The following is a 27,318-nucleotide window of genomic DNA, read 5'->3' on the forward strand; positions in this document are numbered from 1 at the left end:
CTGATAGCAAGAGATTGCAATGGAGTTACTCAACAGATTTGTTTCACTTTCCATATGAAATGCAGTACTTTTTTTTTCCTGCTCAGTGTCCTACCATTTCGCAGAAAACACTTGCACTCACAAGGAGGCAAAAAATAACTCCAGCTCTGGGAGATTTTCTGTACAGTGCATTACTGTAAGCGCTTGTGGGTGTGATTTAATGTTTTATAGTGAAATGATGCTTCTGTTAGCAAAAAGTCATTAGCGGCTTTTATAGCAGTTCTACTATTTGTCCTTTGATTTGCTATTAAAGTTTAGCTAGACTGATCAGCAGCATTATTTGGAAATATTAGGTAATAAAGAACAGCAGCTATGGTACACTAATGATTGCACTGTTCGAAACTCACTACAGCTGGGCAGACTAACTCGGTGGTGCTGACCCCCTCCGTGCCGGCTTTACAACAAGGACAAGACCTGCCAGCTCCACGCTGTCTGCATGCCACAGGTTTTTGGCCCTTGTCTCACGCATCTCTGAGGGCAACAGGAGCACTCAGCCCCTCTCTTGTTCCAGGACTCCATCTGCCCAACACAGCTGTTGAACCTGCTGCGTGTGTAACTCTGAACACCAGGTAATAAAACCAAGAGGAAAGTGAAAAGTCCACATGGTACTTTACATACTAACTGTATTTATTTTAGATAAATATGTACCTATGCACACACAGGCATGTGCATTTAAAAAAAAAAGGGCTGTTTGCACTTCCTCTGTAAAGCTTTCAGAGATACTAATCTTTCATATTCTAGCACAGCATAGCTCACAGGCTACACAATATCCTGCAAAAATCCCTTTCATTATCTGTAAACCGCCTCATAATGTTCTATTCATAATTTGCTTTGACATTAAAATAAAAATGTTAAGATTCTCACTATCTCCTTTCCTTGCTTATGTTCCTCAGGAAGGTCTGGCAGCCCACAGAAGCCAGATGGTGGCTTGAACTTCACAACTGAACTGTCTAGCTGCTGGTACAAAAAGGGATGGGTTTGTTCGCTCTTATCTCAACCTGAAGGGCATCTACTTTGCACTCACACCGACTCCTGTCTAACCCTACAGTGAGCTCAGGGAGTGACCCTATTAATTAGAGATAGCTTAAACTAAGTGAGGAGGACCAACGCTTGAAGAAGGAAGCAAGACCACTCTGGGGATACCTCGAGGGCTGGTGGCTCCCTAAGGGACATGGAGCCACCTGCAGTAACGCAGCCAGCGGGGCTGGGGACTCACCAGCCTGGCCAGGTCCCATAGTTCATGGTTGAGGTGAGATGAGCAGACCAAAAGGTAGTGGTCAGGCTCAGCCAAGAGCCCAGATCATCAGACCAAGTTCATGGTGGTGAAACGGGCCCGAGGTGAAGGCGGGATGTCAGTCTGCAGCCCAGGACTAGGGCCCGTGATGGTAACCAGGGAGGCCCATAGGGACGAGGAAAGTCTATTATCAAGCCCAAAAGCAAGGTTGGGACAGCACACACCTATGGACAAGAACTGGGGATGGGTCTCCTGTGCCCTCGGGCAGGAAGCTTGGGGTGGAGGCCCCAGGTGAGGCTCATTAGGGCCATTAAGGCCCATTGGAGCACTCTGAGCCCTGACAATTACTCTTTTTCATGGGCTACCTCATCTGTCCTCGGTTTGAGATGGGATTACACCACGAACCTCACATCTTTGCCAGGGCAGTCGCAACAAGCAAAGGACTGAAAATACCCAAAAGCTGCAATACCAGAACTGTAAAACATCGAAATACTTTGAAAGCAAATACGAAATAGTGTGTGGCTAGAGGACATCATGGGGCCAGGCCTGGTGGACACAGCAGCCTGTCCTTCCAACCCTGAAGGGCTGTTAGAGGCGGGAAGAGAGAAAAAGAACAGAAAGAACCCTTGAACAGATTTCTTTTTTTACTTTCTCCACCCGAACTCTCAGGTTTTCAGTACTAAAATACTACTTCACCCGCCCTCCTCTGTTCGCCGCCCCTGAGGAGGGTAAGAACCCTCCCGCCCGCTCCACTTCGCGCCGCCTCGCAGGGGCGCGGCCGCGAGATCAGACGTCAGCCGAGGGCCGGGGTTGTCGCGCCCGCCCTCGCCGCCGCGCGCAGGGAGGGGCGGGTCAGCCATCTTGGGCTCGCCGGGCCGTGCCTGCGAGCGGAGCGGAGCGGGCGGGGGAGGCAGCGCCCGCCCTGCGGAAGTGCCCTCGCTCCCTCCCTCCCCGCCGCCGAGCCCAGCCCCGCCGGAGCGCGCCCAGGGCTGCCCGCCGTCCCTAGCACCGCCGCTACCGAGGAGCATGGCAGGGCGGCTTCCCGCCTGTGTGGTGGACTGCGGCACGGGGTGAGCGACGGCCGGGCCGGCCGCTGACAGCTCGGTGCCGCCCGGGGCGGGGCCGGGCGGGTTCCGCTTGCCGCAGATGGCGGCGGGGGTCGCGCTGCCCGCCGCGGGGCCGGGCGGCCGCGCCCGAGGCGTCGCGGTGCCGGTAGCGGGAGGGCTGGGCTGGGCCGGGCCGGGGGGAGCAGCCGGCTTCCATCCCATCCCTTCCATTCCCCTCGCCGCCGCCGAGCCCTCGGGCCGCCCCGCCGGGCCGGGGCCGCTTGCAGCAGCCGCCTCCGGCTCCTCGGCCGGTGCCTGCCGGGGTGTGGGGGAGCCGGTGCGGCTGCCGGAGCCGGGGGTGGCCGGCGGGGACAACGACCCTGCCAGCTCCCGAGATGCTCTCGCTGAGAGGAGTCGCCGGGCGCCGTCCGGGGGGTCTCTTATGTGCTTATTTATTTTTAATGTGTGGATAATGTCATTTATTCTGTGCTGCTTCTCTCTGTGGAAGGGGAAAAAACCCCTCCCCCTCCAGCGAGCAAGCGCAGAGGAACTTCCTTAGTTTTGTCAAAGCCTCTTCCTGCTTTCGGGCTTTTCTACCTTATAAGGCAGTTTTCAGTGTCAAACCTGAACCAAATCCGTTTTAGAAGCTCTTCTTTTTATTTAGCAGCCGCCAGATGATGAAGAGGACGCGGTGCCCGGGATATATAGCATAAGCGGTGGTTGGGGAGGAGGCGGCCCTCGGCATTCAGGCTGCCTTCCCCGCCGTGGCCTGGCTGCTGGGGCTGGGGCTGGGGAGCCGGCCCTCCGAGGAGCCGGTCGGAGGCCGACCTGGACGGGGTTACACCTGGACGGGGTTACACCTGGACGGGGTTACACCTGGACGGGGTTACACCGTGCTGCTTGCAGGCTTCCACGGGTTACGCGGAAACCGCTCTGTGACCTGCCCTCTGTGGTGTGATTTTTCTAAAGATGAAATATTTCATTTTAGGCACTATGCATCAGGCTTCTACTGGGAAGTAAAGTAAAGAGCTTTTAAGGCTCTTCCTCTTTAGCTGGTGCTGATGGCATGCTGAGTCTTTAACTTGTCTCTTTCTTTCACTTCTCATCCATCTTGCTAAACGTAGTCAAAGAAATTTCTCAGTGGCTGCAATGTAGGCACAAATACTTAAAATGCTCTGAAAAGGCAAGTTCTTTTGAAATCTGGGCGCTTGTTTTTTGAAATTACATGCTCGTCTTCCCTTCAAGAGAATCTCTTTGGTGTAGGACATTAATAAATTTGTCTTTAAGAAGAGCAAGAACTAAAACCTTGAGTTCTGAGGGATGAGGGTTAGCACAGCGGGAATGAGGGTGTGTAGCTGAATTTAATGGAAGTGCATGTGAGTTGAACATGATGTGTATATGCACTGTTTATCTTTCAAAACAAAAGATCTGTAATGTACTCTGCTGTATGCCACTAGGGGCTTTTTCCCATCCTACGTGTTTGTGCATTGCAGGTAGGCCCATTAAAGTCAGTAATTATGTCTTTATAGGTTTGCAAAATATAGCTCGTGAATAGCTCGTGACCACTGAAGTAGAGAGATTCACTTAGAGCTTTCAGTGATGCCAAGCAGGAACAACATATTAGCATATAGCTGTGTAAGTAACGACTTTGCCTTTTTAATGCGAGAGGTATACTGAGGGGCTTGAGTGTTAAAACAAATGTTCCTGGGGAGGATCTGTGTGTAAATACTCCATTAATCCACTTCAGTGCACACGGTGTACTCTGTAATGTTCTTGTATATGATGTTCGCAGAGTCTTGCTCCTGTTTTGTTTATTTATTTCCCCCTAGTCTTCAAAGATCTCTCTAAGATGCTCTTTCATTGTGCACCTCTAGGTTTTTGGGGTTTTTTCTGTAAACACAGACCAACCTATTCTGCTCTCCAGGCTTTTCCCTTCTGGTATGCTTCGTAGTTTGAAATTGTGCTTCCTTGAAGATCTGCTTCAGGAAACTGTGGGCAAAGATTTTTAGCATTGGAAACATTACAGAGCATTGGGGTTGTTGGAATTAATTGACTTCAGTAGTCAAAGGTATAAAGTGGTGAATCTACAAAGGAAAAATCTAATACTTGAGGCAAATAGGGAACAGGTGGGTAGTAGTGCAGTGGGATGTGATAGCATAATCATATCATGCTCATAGCTTTTTTTTTTTTAATTGCTGCAGCCCTCCTTAACTCCATCTCGGTTTTTGTGCACAAGCAAGAACATGACACAGTAGTTATGTCAGCCTTGTACTCTGTGTGGATCAGTTGAGGTCTCACCTAGGGTTCTGCCTTGTGTACCAAAATGGAAGAAAGCAGACAATTTAAAGATAGCCCCTGAAAACAGGAAAATAAAGAGGTTTCGAAAATACAACCAAAGCAGAAAGTTTGAAAGGAACTGCCTTTAGAACAGGCAAGGCTTTAAACGTGCACAAATTTTTCAGTAAGTAGGGTTTTTCTAGAGGGAGGGGATGATAATTAAATTACAGTCCAAGGAGAATTTACCTTAATCAGCAAAAGGGCAGACGTAGGAGAGGTATTAAGGGTGTCTTCCTACGTGTCTTGTGCATGTAGCCACAGGTTCAGTTTGTTGATCTGAGTGGTTTGTGTGTGTTTTCATTTTTGCCAGGTAAGATTGAGGGGAAAGGGGTGGATGAGAAAGGTGGCATAGTTGTGCTTTTCAGCATCAGCCTGCATGGATTAGACAAATTTTAAGGACCCCTTTCAAAGCACAGAAGAGGGTGGGGAGATCATGTGTTCCCTGTTGTTTGAGGTTTTAACAGGTTAGTCAAACTTTTTAGGGAACATCCAAGTACGTGTCATACAGCTGGAGCTGGCAAATGAGTAAAGTCAGTGACACAGCAGTCAGATTATAGGCGCAGCAAAAATTCTTCCAGTGTTACATTTGTTATCTTGAAATTTGCATTCTTTGCTTAAGCAAACCTGATACCTAGAAAATAGGTAATGGATACCTGGTAAGAGCAGGTAAATAGTGTGAATGGGACTTGCATCAGATTGGCGTATCTAAGGATTACATGCCTTTTAAAATAAAAATACAAAAAAAGAAAAATTACATGGAATTATTTCTATAAACTGTATGAACAGCACACCAAAGAAAGAAAAAGGCTCTTACTGATGTTTTAATCTCAGTAGGCTGCAGTCTTTTGCTCTGTGCCTTTTGGGTATTTGAATAGTTCTTGCTGCCTGTTCTACAGGCAAACACAGCGCAGCCTGCAAGTCATGATTAAAAGCTCTTCCTACGCCACTTCAGAATTTAGCTTGATTAGGTTGACAAGTAGATTTTAACTGTGTCTTTCTGTGTGAATGCATTTTTTTCTAAGTATAACCTTGTATAACACTGAACTAGCTCATTTGGGATGGCAGATAATTAATTCCAAGTGTTCAAATTAATGGCTCTTCAGCTGAACTGAAGTAAGTGGCTGTGTAACCTACTGCAGTTCCAAAATGAGAACTTAATTTTAGCAATGAAAGTGATTTAAAGAAAAGTATTTGTCTTTTCTGTACCTAAACTTTCCCTTTTCTAGAGGCTTGTGTACGGTTTTTCTGTGGCTGTCAGGTGGATCCTTTACCACTCAGAGTGTCGTAGGTGACCAGCTTCTCTGGTGTACCCCAGAGCCTTCTGTCTGTAGGGTCAGTATGTTTGTTCTCTTGAGTAAATTGGTTACGTGATTGTGTGGAAAAAAAAAAAATAAAATCTGTTGTCTCACATCCTACTTTCTTATATCTCCTTTTATATGCCAGGCTAGGCCCCTTTTTCACTTCCCTTACACAGTTTATAAAAATGGTTGTGTTTGGGTTTTTCTCTTCCTTCTTTCCTGAGTACTAGGGGAGAATGAAAGGTTTCAGAGTTAATAGGAGAAAGCCCCGCTGTTTGTGGTGGGCAGTCTGGGTTCCCTCTAAGCCGAGAGCATGGAAAACTGAGGATTTCCAAGCTTTCTTGGCGTGAAGTTGCAAACTCTTCTTTGTAATGAGTCACATCTCTGAGAGTTTCTTGGCTGTTCCATTTCTATAGCCAGTTTTGCTGTAAATGAAGGAAGGATGAACTTGGGCATGTGAAACCTCGGAGAAGCTGAGATCCTGGCTGGCGCTTGGGTGGTGTGCACAGTGCAGCGAGCTTTGCACTGGGGGACTTCTCCCATCAGTCTTCATGGAACACCTCTATAGCTTCATGCTCTTTAGCAGAGTGAAGTATTTATGGGTTGAGTGTCCTCTGATGTGAGAAGTTAAACAGGATTACATCGTTCTGTTTCTCTTCTGGGTTTTGACCTGGTAGCATAAATGAATACAAGATCCATGAAAACTAATAATCTTCAATAAACAGCAAAGATATGTGAGGTGAGAAATCCAATGCTATAAAAACAAGGTAAGGGGAAGTAACAGCCTATATTTTGTTTGCTCTGCAACTTTTTTAGTCTTATACTGGACTTCAAAATTATTTTTCTTTCCTAACATTCCAGATACGGGTTATTTCAAATCATAACTTCTATTTAGTATAAATATATCAGCACTGTGGTGTTCTTGCAGTTAATATTTCAATTGGATATCTTGTTGTAACCTTTCATGGGTTCCAGTCTTCGTGAAAATGTTCTCTTTTGGGATGAATTTTCTCTCTGTTGTGTCATCCCAGAAGTAATTTTTCAGTATGGAAAGCCTGAACAAAATAATTCCTTAATGGAATATGGAAAAAATACTCTTCCAGGATTTTAAGAGTATCTTTTGCTTGCCAGTAGCTGAAATGGTTGGAGAGGGAGGGCGAAATGCTTCATCCTTAACACGGAAAAAGGAGTTGTGCTAGATTGAGAGTTGTGGTTTAAAATATATATATATTTTTGATAATTGCAAATAGGTTCTGGAGACCCATGATGACCTGTAGCGTCTCTTAAATGATTCTGGCACATCACAATCCATGTTTTAACACTAAATGCACAGAGCTTACAATGTAGTTAGGAATAATGGGAATTCAGTTAGGAATATATAATATTCCTAACCACACACGTATATATTTTGGAATTCCATTACAGGAATCAGTTTATATCTTATTGCAAAAGATGCATTGCACCTTCTAGTCCTTCTGTTTCTGCTTTTCTTTTCTGGTGTCACACTTAACGCTTGATATATTGATATACTAATAAGGGCGGGGGGAGGAGGAGGCGACATCTCTGAGTTGAGGACAAACCCACTTGCATTCACGGGCTGAATCTGTAAAGTTAATGATAAATGAGCCACCTTCTAGGTACAGCAGAGCTCCTATTCCTGTGCGCGGGGGAAGCTTGCGCAGTTGCTGAGACCAGAGTATGGCCCTGGTTATGAGGAAGGGTTTGAGGGAGGGTAGGGCTGTGGGTGGGACAGAGCAGGTTCCCTTCTTGGTTTTTGGTTCTTATTTATTACCTGGCTTGAATGTTCTGTCCAGAAACTACATTGATTGCATGAGTGTGATGCACATTTGCTCATCTGAACTCTTAGAGCTGTATTTTCACATAATTCAGAACTACTGTACTAGTTCCTGAGTAGTAATCCAGCCTCTATATTATTTTAAAGGCACGTATAAGAAACTTTGCAGTTGCTCTTTCAGTTCATGCAATTTAAAAGTTTCAACATAATGTTTCAACATTCAGTTTCATCATTGCAGGCTTCCTTGGGGAAATGCAAAAAGGCTTTGACAATTTCAAACAAACTTTTTTTTAAAAAAATTAATTTTAGACAAACATTCTTCATTTATAGACTTTAAGGAGAAAAGTTAGGTTTGAAGGTAAAATAACTAAAACAATATTTTAGTTTGTCCCCAGTAAAATTATTGAGTTCTCTTCTGTTCTGTTTAGGAAAATAAATTTTTATTACCTTAATTTTTAATTTTTGATTTGTTTTAGTCACTGAACTAAAATATATTTGGGTGTACTAATCTAACAAAAATCTTCCTTGCGTAGGTGCTTAAAAATACCAATTTGATTGCAAACTTGTTAGTGTCCATAGCAGGATTATTTTTAACGATCAGTATGAAGCATCTGTCCTTCCTTCCAAGTCCTAGTGCTGTTATATTGCTTTCTTTTTCTTTTTTTAAAAATCAGTTGTCAAGGAGGTTTATATCCCAAATTGAAAAAGTCATCATTTCATCCACTGACTTAAAAATTATGTTATACCCTACATTAGAATTTTTGTTCTGATCATGAGTTTGCATTTTTAAGACCAGACGTGGAAAATCTCTAGATAAATTTAGCTATTTTTTTTTTTCTGGGGTTTCCTTTTTCTCTTTATTATTCTCTTGTGGTCATTGTGAGTGTTTGCAGCTGTGCACAGGATGTGTTTTGGCATACTCAGTCTGTAGAGAGCAAGATGCAGACAGGAGGTTGTCTGTTGATACTTTATTTTGATTGTACCCTGCTATCAATGAATGAATCCAAATTTTAATTCTGTAGTTGATGCAGTATCTCTTACTTACCTATTTTTTCAGTATTAGCATTTTATTTGTCGTGTCTTGCCTTAGATTTATCATGCTGTTTATCATCTGTAAGAGCCTTGCATATTTGTAGTCAGACTTCAGAATCTTATTAAATGAGACCTGCTTTTTATATTAAACAAAACTGTGTGGTATGTTTTTGTCCACAGTTTAGTGGGGCATTTTTTTCTACAAGACAACTGTTTGTAATTGGAAGCTGTCTTTTTATTAGAAGCACGGTGTAACATGATGAGTACGTAAACTGGTGTTTTAATGCAAGCCTATTCTTGATGGAAAACATTCAGTTATTTGCTCGAAGTGGTGACCATAGTACTGGGCAGGTGGGAGGTGTGCGGAGAGTGTCCTGCGGTGCTTGCTGTGTGCTCCTTCTCTCCTGTCTGTGCTCTGCCCGTCCATTTGGTTCATCTAACCCTCTGCTCAGGGTGGTGTGATTGGGGCGATAGTGTAGTAGCTGTGGGTTCAACACTGGAGCTCTAAACTGCTGAAATCATGCAAATAGCAAGCACAAATGCGCAACATTGTGAAGTGATTCCACGTTAAAAAGGTTTTAGCCACTGTATTGCATCTGTTTGGAAAGACTTCTGAGTTAAGTCAGATTTATATTGGATATGGCTCTTTCTGCATCATATGACTCGGATTTTGCCTATTTCATTTCTTCAAGTACAAGATTTTGTTTCCTTGGCAATTATGTATTGATTGGCTCAATTGATCTCTCCCTGTTTTGTCTGTTGAAAAGTATATATAGTTAATCTATTGTCTTGTGGGTTGTTTTTTGTTTGTTTGTTTTTTTTTTTTTTTACTTCTGATAAATGTCTGTGCAATGTTCAGCTTATTTGGGGCAAATAATGTAGAAAGTTGCCAAATGAATCTCCCCCTCATAGTAAGTTAATAAGTAATTTAGACTGTTAAGTAATTAGCCATGCAGACTTCCAAACTTTGGGGCATTATTTCCTTGTTATTTGCAAATACCATATGGAGCAGTCAGGCTGTGGAAAATGCTCAGAAATCTTCAGTGAAAATGAAATAGAAATTATTAAAAAACCTAGCAGTGCAGGTTAGTATTGTGTGGGTGTGGTGTAACACAGAGGCACTGTTAAAGACACTTGTTAAAATGAATTAGTCTAGAAGTCTCAAAGGAAGCAGTAAGTTAAGAGAGCGTTCTGCTTTTGCCAACACAAACTATTTTCATTATGCAAAGATAATACCCAAAGCCATTTGCTCTTCTTACTTTGAGGAAAATGTGTTCAAAAGAAAGCTGACTTTATTTTCTGTGTTAAAGTACGTCAGCATTAAATATTTTTAATGGGTTTTACAAATGTAAATAAAATTGACTAGGATTACAAATTTAGGTGGTAACATCATCAAAATGCCTGAATTGGATTTTCTTAGTCTTTAACGCTTAAATATGGGCTGGTTTTCAAGCACGCTTTTCATGACTCAATCATAACCTAGAGTCATTCAATAACAAATGCATCTTATCTTCCTGTTTACTTTTAGGAGAAGAGAACTTTTCCGGAGTCAAGTTATCAATGCTTGTTGTTTATTTATTTATTTTTAAAGTTTTGATGCAAGTAAACATAGAGCAAATTTGAAAGTAGATTCTCTTCTACTCCATCCAAATGTTTGTAAAATTAGAAGCTGCACGATGTGGTAGCTTTCTCCATCCTCCAGACTGGTGTAGAAACTGTCACCTGGGGACTCTTATTACAATGCCTGTGAATTTGTGCAGGCTGCTATTGCCTCTGTGTCACTCTTAGTCACGCACCTGGATGGTTCTACTCTGGGTGTTTGTGGCCATGACTTTGTGGTTTTTAGCTACACCTTTTAGGTAGGTTTTACTAGTAAGCATTAGTCATGTCTGTGCTTTGAATTGTGTAGCTGCTGATAAAAAGCAGCATTGGATAAATAATCTAGACAAAAATATAGATGCTTTTAAAGATAAGTCTACCTTTTATAAAGGTGTATTTTTTCCTATTTAGGAAATAAATTTCTGTTAGAAGCATTTTTCTCTCAAGCTGCTTTTGAGCTCACTCTTTAAATTGCACACCACTTCAATCTGCTTATGGTTTGTTTTACTGTGACAGTTACAGTATGTGGTGAAGAAGTATTTGTTGTCAAGATGAAGGCTTTTGTTCAAGTGGACTGATATTTTTCAGGGGAAATATTGTAAGAAAATAGTTTCAGATACACAGTAATGCAGTTAATTCCAAGGCCAAGGTTGCAGACTGCTGGATTTGTAACATCTGTGGTGTCTAGGGGTCCCATATGTCTTTGAAATATCCGCTTTTACCATCCCTTCATGTGTCTCATCCAGAGTTCAACAAGATTCTTCACCTGAGAGCACTTCTAATCTTGGGGTTTTTTCCATTTATAGAGCTAATTCTTTGGCTTTCACTATTGATTACTTACAACACTTTTGATCAACAAGTGTTTTAAAACTTGACAGAAGCAGTTGCTATTTAAAAATATAAACTAGGGATGTGTAAAAGTAATATATATATTATAGCTCAAGGTGTAAAAATGTGAAAGGTGTGACAGATTTCAAAGTCTTTTGCTATCTTTTGTTTTATCAAGGACATTTGAAAAGAGATAGTAAACTAATTTATTAATACAAGTCCCATTTTCCTAATATAATCAGTTCCTTCAGGGACTTCTGATCTGCTGCTGCCTAACCGATTTGCATCAGATCCTAGAGCTGGGACCTTTTTTAAAGGGACAGGATGGCTTTCCTCTTTTGCCATCATTTTCTTGTTATTTCTCTTTACAGGGATTTGAAAAGTAAATACTCTGTAGGCTTTTCAGTCCCATCTGGTCTGCAAGAAGGATTGTAGAAGAAAAGCAACAAATAAAAACAAAGGCTTGTTCAGACCTTTCAGTCACATGGGGCTCTGTGTATGAAGACTTCAGGCCTCATCCATGTTTCATAAGTTTCCCACTTCTTTTTGAAGCGGTTTTGTTATCTAAGACTTCAGACAGTAAAAACACTATGTCTTGTAAGTTCTGCCTATGTAGAATTTGTCCAGTTAAAACAGGAAATGATATTAAGCCCTTTTTGATGAAGTCTTTGGACAGACCATCTGTAAGGAGCTGGGGATTGAAGAGCAGAATCTGTTTCCACCTTTCCATTCTGTTTAAAAACTTGGAGTTTTTGCCATTTGATTTATTTCACGCTCTTTTGAATATATGACTGTGTGTGTGGCCTTAGAACCTCCCAGCTTTCTGAGAGCTTTTGTAGTGCCTTCTACAAGCTGCTCATTTACAATTTTCCTAGAGTTAAGGTAACTTAGCCAGCGATGAATGTTGCTGTTGTAGGCACACCTGCAACAAAGAATTTGCATGCTTCAGTGAATTTAAGTTGCATCTGCACTGTCTTGCATGCCTTCACACAGTGGCCTGCTGTGAAACTGTGAAATTGTGAAATCATAAAATAACCTTTCTTGGTTTTGCGTCTTTTATTGTGAGCCATTCATAATAATGTTATTTACTTAATAGTTATTTAAAGATGTAAGTAATGATTGAAATTTCATAAATAAATAAGCACAGTTGAACTTTGTGTGAAGCCTAATCCCATTGCTGAATGTCAGACTTGCTTGGAGTATGACCCCTTGCATGGGTTCGGCATAGGACTCTGCAGAGGTGTGTTTGGTTAGAGAAACCTTGCTGGGCTTGGTGTGCAGGCTGTGGTATACACCAAAGCAGAATTTTAGGACGTACACACACCAAGCTAACACAGGTGCTGTACAGGTTACTGGACTTGGGAAGCCCATTGCATCTGCAAGGTAAGATACAGGCAATGATTGTGGTGCGTTTTAAGTGAGAGCTTGAACAAAGGATTGCTGCGGCTGAGATGGTGGACAGTAGTACAGAAGCATTGTGAAGAGACAGCAATTTGATGAACAAAACCAACAAAAAAAACCACTGAAAAAAATATCCTTCTATATATATTTGTTTTTCTAACTTTATACACCTCGAAGGTAAACCAGAAAGAGACCGTTTTGATTTCAGCCTAGTCCTGACTTTCTTTGCAGAGTTTCAGGTCTGTTGCTCCTTCTTCCCTACAGAAAAGTAGTTCTTTTTGTTTGTTTTTAAAGTTACATTGCATTTTTCTATTGAGGCCAGCCTTGGAGGTATACATCTTATTCCTGTTTGTGTGCGCAGCTAAAAAAAGTGTCCTATGCATGAAACTGCTTTTAGTCCGGGTCATTAGGAGTAGCTGAGGGGTAGGCTGTAACCTGGATTTGCTCTACAGAAGTTGAAAATCGGGTAGCGTTTATCCTCTAGTGTTTATCTCTGCCTGTCCCTGGCTAACTCGTGTCTCTGCATGCAGCTGTCAGCAAAATGACAAGGATACAACCCGCGTTGGGCCACCCCATTTCTGTTGTACTTCTCAGAGCAGCTGAACAAATGCGTTGTCTGTGAAGCAGTTGTCCCCTTATTCCTTACACCATAGTTAAAATTGCAGTTGTGCTAGAACTAGGGTGTATAACTTCAGAGAATATTTACAGAATGACATCTGTTGTGGATAGGAAAGAAGTGGAGCAAAGGCGCGTGGTCATGGCTTGTGGTTTGCAGACGGAGGTTCTGTTAATGACAGTCTTATTAGAAGTTCTTACCCTAAATGCTGTTTCCTTCTGGCTTTAAAATTGTCTGCACGAGTAATACGTAAGTAACCTTCAAGTGGCATTGCTTCCATCTCATAGCCTCAGAAACGTGTATTCTAGGTGAGAGAGCACATATAAGAAATCCCATTAGTGCAGCTGAGAACATTGCGGGGAGCCTTTTGCCTGTCCTACCAGAGACATCTCCAGCAGATCAGTCCAGAGCTACCTTGCAATTTCAGGGTGTGAGCTTGAGGTGGATGTGACTCTAGAGGTATTTTTCCACTGATAGTTGATGTAGATTAGTAGAGTTAGAAGGAATCTTCATTAGTTGCTACCCCCAATCTATTTGTGTTAGGAATTTCCCCTACAAAAAAAATAATCATATTTTGTTTGTCGCATTGTTATATCTGCATAGGCCAGAGGATTCTGTATGAGACCCCTGTATGTGGCCTTTTGGAGAGGACATTGCAGGGAAGTCACTGGGGAATATCAGCATCTTATATATGTATATTGATAGATAGTATAGAGGGGTGTGTGTGTATGTATATGATTCTCTATATACCTACATGCGCATGGACTTTGTGGACTGCTTTTGGATATTTTGTAGCTTATCTTGTAAAGTAAATCTGAAGGTCATGATTCTCCAACAAAATTTTTTGCCATTTCTTGTTGTTGTTGTTTGTTTGGTGTTTTTTTTTTTTTCTCCTACTTAAATGAGCTGGTGCACCTACAGAAACACTTATGGTAGCTGAACGTGGAGAAATAAATGAAAACATCTGAATGATCAAAGTTGAATTGAGGTTTTCACCTTTGGGATTTTGTAAATCAGTTCTGTGTTACAGATTTTAATAGAAGTCTGCTTACACTTTTATACTCATCTGCACAGGCCTTGCTCTCTTACTGCTGAGTGCCCCAAATTCAGTGTGGGAAAGCTGAGTTCATGTCTCGTTAAATGACATGTGCCTGCCCGTCTCCATGGAAGTCCCTCCTGCCACTCTTCAGTGCTGTGTAGAAAGCAAGACAAGCTGTGATTTACTGGAAAACTGTGATCAAGTATTGGTACTGCCTTATGATATCTTTAATATCAGGGGTGTTTTTCTGTAGTGGCAGTGATTGCTGCTGTGAAGAAGACAGGGTGTGCCTCATTCCCCTGTGAATCATACATTAGTCAGACACTTTGCTCTGTATGAACTGCTTGTGGAAACTGTACACTTGTGAAATTTAGCTTGCCCATGGTATCCTTTTCTCATGTGATTTAAATGTTTACTTTGAGTGACAGTGGCAGAATAGATCTGATCAGCCTGAATAAAGCCTCATCTTAGCAAAAGTTAATTTTTAAAAAGTTATTTTTTTAAAACCCGCACTGTTACTAGATTGTGCGTTTGAAGAACCGAAGATTTTTATCATTTTTTATTCACTTTTTAACTTGCCTTTTTTGTCTCATCTATTGCGTTTTTAAACTCTGTTTTCACTCAAGAGTGTGTAGATTTTTAATTATGAAAATGAAACTTACTGTTTGTTATGTATATTCCCATAGTCCCTGGCAGCCCGAGCTCTTGCCCAGAGCCCCATAGTACCAGTCGCCATACGAATACTGCAAAGGCTGGCCGTGCCTGCCAGCGTGGAGCTGGGGAGGCAGGGGGTCCCTTCCCTCACCCCTGGGCAAGCAGCGGTGGCATTCCTGATGCAGAAAGGAGAGTGTGGCAAGGAAGTCTGGGAACACTAGACATGTGAAGCCTTGCGTTGGAGACTTGCCACTATAATATTATAATATTCAGAGACCAGAAGCCATGTGGGGTTTTTCCTTTTTTTTCTTTTTCCTTTTTTTGGAAGTCTAAAAATGTGACCTTTTATTTTTCCATGAGTCAGGAGACTTCTTGCTGAGTAGGCCATAGTATTTTTAGATATGCTGATTTTATGTCTGAATACGGTCTTTTTATGTAAAATGCATCTTTCATCTGACTCTTCCTTTCAGTCTGCTGGCTGTGTGTGCGCTGGGCAGTCTCCCACACCACAAGTGGCTAAACAGCCCCTTACCTCCAACAGCTTAGCTTTTGTTTTCTTTGAAATACCAAGTTTAGTAATCAAATGGTTTTAACTTTTTTGCTTAAGGCACTTCTGATCTAGTTGTAGGTTTATGTAGCTTTCAGGCTCCAAAGTTCCTCTGTAGATTTAGCTTTAACGTCTATGTGCCACAGTTCCATATTTGCAGGGGAAGGTAGAGGGAGTGAGTCAATATTTGCTGGTTTTATTACTAATTCACTTGTGGAACTAAAAGCCTGTTAATATAGACACAGCGAACAGTTTTATTCTGCATGACAGGTTATAGAAGCATCAGATTGTGGAAGTCTTGATTATTTTGTTTTAGGAACTAGATATTTAAGAAGAAATTAAAAACTTGGAACTTGAGTCTACAAAGTCTGAGTTGCGCGTCCTAAGCTCAGGCGCATACAGTGCATGATGCTGATCTCTTAATCAGAGGTGATTTTTTTTCTGGTATTTAGTTTCTTACTTTTAATTATTTATCTTATTTTGCCTGTGAAGTGTTTTTTTCAGTAAACATTCCGGTTGATCAATATGAAATCAAGGGTTTTTTTGCACAATTACTCCCAACTGTTGCAGTGTGTTACACAGAAGATCAGGTTTACAGCTTTAAAGATACTTCTCTTGCAAAGTGTTTATGGTGTTAGGTGAGATCCTGTGCTAACCACTTTGTTATTTAGAGAGAAATAGACCTTCCTTTTGAGGGTACTGTTTTTCCTGGCCCAGCACTATTGTGTGCAATTAATGTCAGCGATAGAAATTGTGTAGGCGTTAGCGGACACGTGAGCAAAGTGTCAACCACTGTGTGGGTAGCATCACAGGAAAACCTACCGCAGCACCACTCCTCTTCTGGCCTCTAAAAACCGGCCTCTAAAAACCAGCCTCTTGCTGTACTCGTTGCTAGGCGTTTTGCTGTGTTGTTGACGTAGATTTATGGCTTGTTCAAGTTAGTACCGCTTCATACAGCCTGAGATCTGCCAGGTTTATATCCAAGTGCTGAAAATTGTAGAGGTGCTACTACAGTGTTTCGTGCTTTTGCTGATGCTACTTGTTTAGTCAATACAGCTGTCTGGCTGCATAAGGAAAATGAGAACTTTATCATGTCTGTCTTTATTAAAAACTTGTGCATAGGCTGTAACTCTTGAATGTAGTGTGCGTTTTGGTCTGCACGTTTTAGAATTTGCCTATGCTGCTGTTAACTCTTTTGTAACAACATTTCTAGCAGCTGGATAGTTTCGTTACTGTGAGTTTTGTCGTTATTTTTCATGAATACAATGGTAACTTCTTCAGTTATCTTACATCATGAAAATTATGCATCTTTCCGTAGCACATTCTGAAAATTGGGTGGGTGAAGGTATGTAGTGCTTTTCCTCTTGCTTTCCTTAGTCATCTGAAACACACTTTCAAGACTGTTTTCCACTTGTTAAATGGAGTTTCTTTTGCTACCACGTCGTTATCAGCTGTCAGTACTTGCCACCTACGGTAGTACATCTTGGGAAATGCTTGTGAAGTAATGACGGCCAGCCCTGCCACATGCCCAGCTGGCAGTCTGGTGTTTTAAAGGAAATTCAGCGGGTCTTTTTGATATATGGGAAGAGAGTTATGTTAATTAAAAAAGGGAGATATCTTTGGTATTTGTGGTATTGAATTATAATTCTATATACATATATATAAAAAATAATAATCATGATCCTACCTTTTTTTTGCCTCAATAGGTACACAAAGCTCGGATATGCTGGTAATACTGAACCCCAGTTCATTATTCCTTCATGTAAGTATTTATTACTTGTGTATGAATGCTGAAGTTACATTTTGAGCTTGTATAACTTGCTATGTAAACAAAAACAGTTAAAAATGAGCAACTTGAAGACCTTTAAGTAATGACACAGAGTGGTAGCATGGCACTGTTTTGTTTTGCTCAATTTAGAAAGATACGTTTATTAAAATGGTATACTAATATTTGAAGTTAATGTCTTGGAAACTGAAACCATATTGAAATACAATAGTGTGGCTATATTTATGTTTCAGAAGGTTTTTCCCTTATTAGGAACTTCTGAGGTTAAAGTTTAGTTGATTGTAATTAGAAAAAAAAAAATTGGATGTTTTAATATTTTTAGGGTTTAAAATGTTATACTTCCTAGGTATTTTTCAGTATTACAGCTATGTTACTTAATTTACTATGTTTTGTAAATAGAACAGGAAAACATTTATTTATTCTACAAGTAAAATTGCTTATTTGCTCCCTGTCTTCTGAACTGTTTCTCGCCTTGAAGTGAAACGGCTCTACTTGAGAGTGTGGAATTCAATCAGCTTCCTTTCAAAATGCTTCACCTTTTGACCTCCTACACCACTTGGCATTTTGTCATTGTTCATCTGCGCCAAAGTAATCACGTATTACATCCTGGTAAAAAGGAATAATTAGTACACCCAGTTTTCCTTGTAAATGCAACAGGAAAAGAGCTAGAACTAATACTTCAGCACAGTTGCTGTAAAATAGAACTTGGTAGTTCAGGCTCTCTGTTAATTTTTCTAGAAAGCATGCTTCAAAAAGCAATTTTCATGGAAAGCTAAGGCTAATTCACTTAATGCATTCTTCTGTTTTCATACAAGTGAGAGAAGCGTTTCAATCTCTTTTAAATATACTCTACAGCGTTGTTCTTTTTTCCCCCCACAAAAACTAGTTTTAACATTAGAGTTAAAAAAGTTAACGAACCACTGAAAAAACCCTCATATTGCTCTTTAAACTTCATAGCAATCTTTAAATTAAAAATGGGCAAATAGTTATTTTATTTAATTTCAGATAAATAGGGTTTATATACTTTTTCTGTATCTTCAGATTTGGTTTATTTAATTTTAAAATCACTCCCTTGTTCCAAAAAAGGAGAAGAAAGATCATGACACTTTAAACAAATTCTGAGAATGAAATGACCTGTCAGATCATTATGCAGAGAAATTTATACATCAGGGATGGTATTAAAGTAGAAGAGAAAGGGGAGAAATGAGATTTTTTTGATAGCTTTTTGATAGTCTGGTGTATTTAAAAAAATAAAAAAGGGTGCTCTAGTCTAGATGCTCCTACAGCTGCAGTGGTCCTTGACTACAGTTCTCTTAATGAAAAAGACGTTTTTCTCATTTGTACTGTACTCGCAAACTCGTGCAGTTAGTGTATTAATCATCTGCCTCATGAAATCAAATAGCAATGGTGTAATCCACATTAAAAGTAGAGTATAGCAGTACTTAGTTTCAAAGTAAAATGTTACGGAAAACTGTGGATCTTTTCAAAGCACTTTGATGTCTTTAATTTCCTTAATATTATCCACAGAGGAAAAATGGTTTAGTTTCTCCTTTGACTTCCAGCAATGATGGTTGCGTGTTATCAGTCTGATTCTCTAAAAAGTGTTTGCTGTTAAACAGGTTCGAGCAGCATTCCTTCTGCCTTGTTCAATTCCTGCTTATCTTACTGGCTTCTGCTCTTCACAAATTTTTGTCTCCCACTCCTCTCCTGTTGTGTTCTTGATTTAATTCTGAATATGCTTTTGTAGAGATGACGAATGCTTGTTTGAAAAGTGAAGTAAATGGGAATATATTGGGCTGATTTTTTTAAGAGACTTGGGTTCACTGGCTGCTTTTTACATCCTAGCAGATCGTTAATTTTGCTTGATTTTTATTCACTTAATCCCTTTTTCCTGCTGTATGTTAAAATAGGAGTCAGCTTCTTTCCATGACCCCAGTAGTTCTCTTGATTTGTCATCTATTTCAGTTTATCTATAATAGTTCACGTTAGATGGCCTTTCCTTTACCTTTAAAAGGAAAAAAATGTCTTGAGTAGTGGTTCAGCACAAAAATTGATTTGATGCAAGTACGTCCTTTTTCCTTTTTTTTTTTGGTAAAAGCTCTTGATTCCTGTGCCAAGCAAACCAAAGGCAAATGCTGTGAGATACCACTGGAGCGCTGCCCATCTTCAGACACCGCGGTAGCCTAGCTCTGGTTTCAGCAAGATTTATTTTCCTGTTTGTATTTTCAGGATATGATTCTTGATTCAGGTTGTTCCCTTCTCATTTCTGACTTTCAAACCCAGGACCGAAGAGGCTAGCCTTAAGGTCAGCAAAATACGGAGAGCTCCCGTCTTGTTTCAGGCTTGTAACAGGGTGAAACCACTTTGACTTGAAAGTTTCTATAATCCTGTGGCAAGCGCTGGTATTTTACTTGAAAATTCTTGAAGATAACACACGTCTGGACAGAAAAAATGTGTGAGCTCTGGAATGGTGACCTGAAAAATATTTGGCAAGATTCTTCTTTTCAGTTGCATCAGGCACTGGCCTTGCGACATCTCTTTCCTCACGATTTTAGTTTCTATTTCTTATCTTTGCCCCCCCCCCCCCCCCGCCCCCGGCCCATGCTTTCAGCTTCCTCCAGCCTTTTGCTTCCTCTCTGCTCTCCTGCAAGCTGCTACAGAAGTTACGGGATGATTCACTTTTCTTCCTGAAGAGCTCGAAGTAGTGTTTTCTGTTTTATCCTGTTCAGAGTTCACAACGTTTTGGCTGTGCGACTCTGCTTTTGTTTCTCTTTATGGGATGAGAAAGGAGAAGGATGGGGGGCATCAGTGAACTAACTGCGCTTTACCTTAGCATGCTATTGATTTCCAAATCCTGTAGCTGTGCCGCCCAGTGGGCTTGAGTCTGCAACAGCTGTTTTCGTAATTTGTTTATTTTTTTAATTTTAGTTGTGAGCAAACAGAACTTCTTACTGAAGGTGAGAATTAGAAAAATAATTCTGCCTCTGAGCTTTTGGAGCATGGCCTTTGAATAATTGAGGCTGTTATTAATGCTTCTTATATATATGAATTTCCTCATTTGTGTAAAGGATTGTGTTTAAAGGCAATTAGGAAGACTTGAAAACATACAGCAGGTATTGCTGGCATGGCAGCCCTGTTAGCCAGGGGGCTGATGCAGAAGATGGGGAAAGGGAACATCTGTGTTCCTGTGATATCTAATCACTGATCCATCTTTCCAGGATCCTGTGTTTAGTCTTAGCCACTATTTTTGTGATTAAAAACTTTTTTCTTTATTTATGATGAGTAATTAGCATGGAAGGAATAAATTGCCAAGATACGAGCTCTTAACTTTTGCCAATTATTCCTTGAAGTGAAGGAGAGATTTATAGTCTGTCTTAAATGAAACTTTCCATCCTGTTGTTAATGATAAGATAGGAGTAGGATTTAAAGGAAGAAATTAAACATGGACTTTGTGAAAATCTGTTTTAAAGCATCTAAAGGTGCATCATGGGTCCATCTGTCCTTTTAAAAATACTCCTATTTCTGTCCAGTTTTCTCTTTCTGCATGCCTTACATTTTCTCCTACTTCTTCATTCCTGCCTTCTTTTGTACATGTTTTTGCTTATTTAGTTGCTATTCAGTCCCTTTTGTGTGACATATCTCACTTTCATAGTATGTCCAGAAATCAAATTGGTGCAAGTGAAGTAGAACGTCTGTTTATGTAATGGCAACATGTTTTCTTTCTTGCTTTTTATAAAACTTTTTAAAAAAAAAAAAAATTATTATTAGCAGAGTGTGCAGAAAATTATCACATTTGTTTAATAAAATGAGATCTGTAGGGATACCCTATCTTAGAAATTCTCTTTATATTTTATCTACCTGATTGCATTTTGAGTGTCTAATAATTAAATGTGTTTTAGGTCTGTATTGTGTTACTTTATAAATCCTAATTATGTTTACCTATGATTGGAATTAAAATTATCTGTTTTATTTAGCTTTTCTGTGCTTATGCCTGAAACAATGGACGAATGCAATTACAGTGTGTTCCTATTTTTGAATGTTGGATTGTTTTTTTCTTTTTTTTTATTGTGAGGGATATATAATCTACATTATTGTTTGTGTCCTCTGTTAAAGGTATTGCTATCAAAGAATCGGCGAAAGTGGTCGATCAAGCACAAAGGAGGGTTTTGAAAGGTGTTGATGATTTAGACTTCTTTATCGGGGATGAAGCAATAGAAAAACCAACTTATGCAACCAAGGTATTAAGAGAAATGCTTAAAAATAATTTTCCAGTACTCTTTAGAAAGTGTCAGCTATATAGTAAACAGCTGTTTAAGAGTGCTTTTCCGTTAACTATAACCTTATTTTCTTATTAACTCTATTTTAATTGAAAATAAGGTTTGATATTAGTTTTGTTGACCTTCAGGAGCCTGTGGGAATTTGCAAAAAAAATGTGTGAATATATATTTCTTTTGAAGTGAAGGGAGGCTGGGAGAGCGTTAAGAGGAAATGTCCTGTTCTTTCATGTTCCTTGGCATCTTTTTTCAGCAGCATCAGAGTCAGGATATTGGGTTAAGGGGATTTATCCTAGTGCCACCGTTCAGTTGTACTGAGAAAAGCGCAATGTATTGTCTCTGCCATTCAGGGTTGGAATCTGAATTTCAAATAGGTGTCAGACGCAGCTAGGGAAAACCTAATGCAAGGTTTCTTGCATATGTACATCATATGCTTTTACTGCAGTTGAAAACACTGATTGTTTTATCTTTTTTTCTTTTGTTTCCAATTATATATCGATACTCTTGTGCAACAGTGGCCCATCCGCCATGGTATAGTTGAAGACTGGGACTTGATGGAGAGGTTTATGGAGCAAGTAATCTTTAAGTATCTAAGGGCAGAACCCGAGGATCATTATTTTCTTTTGGTAGGTAAAATTATGTCCTGCTTATGAAATCGCATATGACTAGTAAGAATGTTTGTGTTGATTTATGTAATAATTCTTAAATAAGGATATGCTTATCTTTAAAACTAAAGTAAATATAAATTACCTGAAACTTTCCTGACCTGGCTTATCCTATCCAGATTCTTTAATCTTCGAAAGATGTCAGTGTCTGAACTGCAGACTCTCTTCTTTTCTCATTTCGTTCCAAATCACGTCTGCTTTGTCCCTTTTTTCTATTCCTTACCCACTGAATTCGATAATCATGTTTGCATTTTTTGAGACAAAAAAGTACCTGTGTGTTTTGACTTGACATAATTACAATTATTTTTGGCTTTACAATGCTGCCACTGAATAGTGTGTCAAGACAGTGTTTTTGGATTATTTTTTTTTTTTGTGAAATCAGAAGAATTGATTGTCATTTGGGTTAGACTTGAGTTAAAGTTAATGTTATTGAGAAGCATCTGCTGTTCCTTAGTATTGTATTTAAGGCCATTAAAATAGGCAATTTGTTTTAGTGTGATGTTTACAGAGCAAGTTTGGAATTAGAGGTGTTGGCCAGACTTGTTAAAGAACATCTAATGCAATATTTTCTTGAAGCAGTTCTAATTAGGTCCAGTGGCTCAAGGCTGTGACCAGCCAAGTTTTGAATATGTCCAAGGATCAAGATGCCGTAGCAACTCTGGGCCACTTTTGCAACATTTGACCACCCTCACATTTCCTTTTTTTTTTCTTCTTAATACCTACTTAGGGTGTCCCATGTTGCAGTTTGTCTCTGTGGCCCCTTGTCCTATCACCTTTTTGAAGAGTCTGGCTCCCTCCTATTACGTAGTTGTTGCAAAGGAAGAGTGACTTTTTTTTTTTAAATTCTTTTTTTCCCCCCTCAAATATTCTGTAGCACTGTCCAAAATAATCTTTCAGAGGAGAGACTTAATATTAATTATGTTTGGTATTTTAATGAAAACTACAGCATACTATTATAGCATATTGTATGTTGTTGCTCGCTGTTCTCAGTTGAGTACATTTCTACAGCTGGTCGTATCAACTTGTTTTATAGTGATTGCCTTATGAAGAAAAACACCTTTTTTCTTTAATGAGTCACTGAGAATTTTTTAAAATAATTGTCATTCTTTAAATGTGCTAAACTGCATCCTTTGACATTTTTAGGTTGATAATCCTTGATTCTTTCAAGTGAAATCAAAAGTTGTAATGAGCTAAACCAACCCACAAAGGGGCCTTCAATGTAAATTCTTAAGCAGTAATTACTATAACATTTTTATTGTACTTCTTGTTTTTGCAATGCAGATTGCATAAATTCTTCTACTGTTCGAGGAGTTTCTAGATTTTCTTAATTGTACCATTTGCCTTTAAAAGCACCCTTTGCACATTATTATTTTTACATGCTATTGTTCTCGAATGGCTCATCTTTCAAAACTTAGGGTTGGTTGATTATTTTTTTTTCAAGTCAAGTGTTTGATATGAATGTAAGTTAACACTTGGATTTATTTATTTATTTATTTATTTCTGTCTCACAGACTGAGCCTCCATTAAATACTCCAGAAAACAGAGAATATACTGCTGAAATCATGTTCGAGTCTTTCAATGTTCCAGGGCTATATATTGCTGTTCAGGTAAGGGCAGAGCTGTTGAAAGTTAGAGCTACAGTATTTCTCTTTGAGCTAAAACTAATTTAACTATGAAAACTGTATGAGTGGTGTTTGGAATATTGTACGTACTTTTGGTTAGCAGTTTCACCACTAGATGTTTGATATGCATTGATTCTGTGGTCTGTTGGCTAGGTACTGTTCCTCTGTTACCTGTGTAGAAGGTGGCCTCTAAGCAGTAGAGTATCTGTTGTATCATAAGTAAAAAACCAACACACCACAGCATAATAATGGTGTCAGGCCAAGAATTGAATCCCTCTGTGTATGAAGCAGCAAAGAAGTTGTTTGTTTGAACGTGGCTAAAAATGTATTAGGAGTCAAAAACTACATTTATGCAGTTTCTTTTCTGTAAGTTGTTGTGCACGCATATATAATATTACTAAATGAATTTCCAGGCTGTGACACCATGAGGGTGTCAGGCTGGGTACTGTTGGGAGGAGTAGTGGAAGGTGGGATCTGCAATGCAGTGCTTTTATTAAGATTTAGTTTTTGCCTGTGTTCTTCCACAAGGCTGTCCTTGCCTTAGCTGCATCTTGGACGTCAAGACAAGTAGGAGAACGAACGCTGACTGGCACAGTTATAGACAGTGGTGATGGCGTCACTCATGTTATTCCTGTTGTAAGTATACATCAAAACCACAGAAACAATTTAACAGAACAGTTTGTCCTCTAACTTCTCTGAAGCTTACACTTGCACAGATTGAAGTATAGCTAGGAATCTTCAAAAATGTCAGATAATTTCTGAGGTTGTGGGTTTGGGTTTATTTTGTAGTGCAGAACCTCCTGAAGAACTCTTCTGCACCTTGAGTTTGTCAGGGCATATTGTCTTTTGGTGACTTATCTTAAAAGGTCATTTGCCAAGACTGTGCAAAGTGATCAGTGCAATAGTATTGCTTTATCATATTGCCGGTTTGTTTTGCAGGTATGAGGGAATATGCTCTTTACAATAGTCAGTCCAAAAAGTTTTGGAAACTTGTTTAATCCAGTTAATTCATATATAAAATGGAAATAATAAAAAATATTTGAGGGCAGATGTGGCATTGTTTACAATTTTTCTCCATCTGTTGACCAATGTTTTATACTATGTCATCATGGATCAGTGATACAAGCAAAAATGAAAAACTTCTACCTGACTGGGGAAAAAAAAGGGCAAACCCTATGGTTAATGACTGTTGTGCATATCCGTTCCAATATGCCAAGTTGCTAAAAGCAAAAATTAGTATGATTGTATGATGTTTTATTAAATAATTAACACTTAGAACTGCAGTTTCTTAACTGTCAGACTATTGTTTTTGCTATAGGTATGTATTTCCTTTTACGAAGTTACATATTTGAAACTTTATAATTGGAATATTTAATAGCATAGAAATAATACTTTATTTCAAGTGGCTGGTAATATGTCTCTCTGCCCATCTTTCCTTGGGAAGTTAAATGCGTGCCTAGGCACCAGATGCATTTTTCTTATCAAAATGAAGTTAGATTGCAGTTTTTAAGATTAAAACCTATACAAAGCTTTATCATGCCACAGCAACCTCAATTTTTAAAAATGATTTGTTACACCAAATAGTATTGGTGGTGATCAGCCATATGCTGTGATGTAGCAGATCATTCTAAGTCTTGGTGGAATCTAATGGCTAAATCTTTGTTCAGATTGTTCATCCAAAATGGCCTATTTTTAATAAGACGTAGGAAAAAATTGACATTTCAAACCTTTTATACGTAAACTTTTCTAAATTTGTACTTAGTAGTTCAAATTGCTATTTAAAACGGTTGAACTTTTCCTGATTTGTGGGTTTGTCGGTTTTGTTTGTGTTTGTTTTTTTTTTTTTTAATTGAAACAAGAGTAGATATTCTGTGTCACTTGAAACATTTGCCTCCTTTGTAGAGTGGCATTTGCTTGATTTCTGGAATTTTTAAACATGTTGAACAAATTGACAGCAATTTTATAATAAAATAGATAAAGAGAAATTAAACGCTTATCTCTGTAGTGAAGTTAACCATTGTGGTACATTTTTTATGACTTTATTATTTTCTATGTTAGAAGGGACATTTTATATGAATGTAAGATGTATATAGGAAACTTTAAGCGTTTAACATTAGTGTGGTATTTGGATGCATGTGTTTGAATGCAGTAGGTCTGGTGAGGTTGAAGGCCAGTCTTGAACACTTGGTTTCTGTGTTTAGATGAGATACTTCTAATGCCCTGACACTGGCCCCTAGCACGAGTGTGACCTGCAAGGGTAGGCTGATGGATGAGTATGGGCCAGTCTGATGTTCTAAGCCGTCTCAATTAATGTGCTGAAATGATGCATTTTCTCCCTGCTTTCAGAAAATTAATTTTGGTTCATGTGGATTGTAACGTCTTACATCAGTGGCTGTGACTGCAGAGCCACATCATTTATTCTAAAATAATATTTCACGATACAAGGTTCCTTGACCTTTTTGGTAAGAGTAACCTCATTTTGAAGAGAAAATAAAGGCCAAGGAATAGTGAGTATAGCTATTTGTCTGCCTTATGTACTAGTGACCTTTCTGTTCCTCCTAACCTTGTAAGAATTATGAACCGAAGCAAAGCGAAACACTTTTAACAAGTGAAATAAGGCTATTGACGAATAGGATTTCTGGTAATTAAATGAGCCAGTTTTAAAGGGCTTCAGCCTCACAATCACAGGTAGTGAATAGGAATTTAGACTCCATGTCTTTCTCTGTCCCTCCTAAGCTTTGTTTAAAGGAGTTCTTGTCAATGTCTTTCTCCCAATTAATGTTATGTACAGGCTGAAGGATACGTGATTGGCAGCTGTATCAAACACATTCCAATTGCCGGGCGAGATATAACATACTTCATTCAGCAGCTGCTGAGGGAGCGAGAAGTAGGAATTCCTCCTGAACAATCCTTGGAAACAGCTAAAGCAGTGAAGGTAATGTGAACATTGTAGATATTAAGGTTATCTTTAGATCAGAGCTTGATATCTATTTTAAAAATACAATAATCTCTTAATCATTATCGTTCCAAGTAGTGGCGCTCCGTTTCTAAATAATACAAAAATGTCTAAATAATGTAATAACATGAAATACCTTAAACTTAGGGTATGCAGTTGGGTTATACCCAATTTGGTCTAGAATTTCACTCTTCACTTGTAGTCTCCCTTTTCTCCTTCCTTCCCTTATTATCATTGTAATACTCAGTAGGAAGCGTTCTTGGTGGGATGCATAATGTAAAGAGCTGTAATTACTCTTTTATTCTTTCTGAATGTTGATACATTCTTTTTTTTTTTTGTAGTACAAAGCTGTTCTGAAAGACATTTGGCTTAAAGTACACTTAAACCTTGTTTCTATGGCAATTCTTCAATATACTTTAGAACTCGTTTCTCACCGTTGTAGAAGTTTAGAGGAAAAATAGAAGAAAAGTAATTTAGCTCAGCAAGATGTGCTGCTTTCAGTGCCGCATGGAAATGATTTGTCGTAGCTGAGCCATTATCTAATGGTATA

General features: G+C 39.4%; 1 protein-coding gene across 1 annotated transcript in view; it reads left to right on the forward strand.

Moving 5' to 3' along the window:
• The first annotated feature begins 2,116 nt into the window (after window positions 1-2,116).
• ACTR3 (actin related protein 3) overlaps window positions 2,117-27,318 on the forward strand; it is a 30,436-nt gene continuing 5,234 nt past the window's right edge. Inside the window, exons 1-7 of the mRNA XM_054207814.1 lie at window positions 2,117-2,343; window positions 17,172-17,227; window positions 21,365-21,489; window positions 22,041-22,151; window positions 23,702-23,797; window positions 24,341-24,448; window positions 26,604-26,747. Of these exons, the coding sequence (XP_054063789.1) occupies window positions 2,300-2,343; window positions 17,172-17,227; window positions 21,365-21,489; window positions 22,041-22,151; window positions 23,702-23,797; window positions 24,341-24,448; window positions 26,604-26,747 (684 nt within the window). The 5' untranslated portion in view covers window positions 2,117-2,299. The remainder of the gene's footprint in view (window positions 2,344-17,171; window positions 17,228-21,364; window positions 21,490-22,040; window positions 22,152-23,701; window positions 23,798-24,340; window positions 24,449-26,603; window positions 26,748-27,318) is intronic.

The sequence above is a fragment of the Rissa tridactyla genome, chromosome 7 (assembly GCF_028500815.1).
Source record: "Rissa tridactyla isolate bRisTri1 chromosome 7, bRisTri1.patW.cur.20221130, whole genome shotgun sequence".
NCBI lineage: Eukaryota > Metazoa > Chordata > Aves > Charadriiformes > Laridae > Rissa > Rissa tridactyla.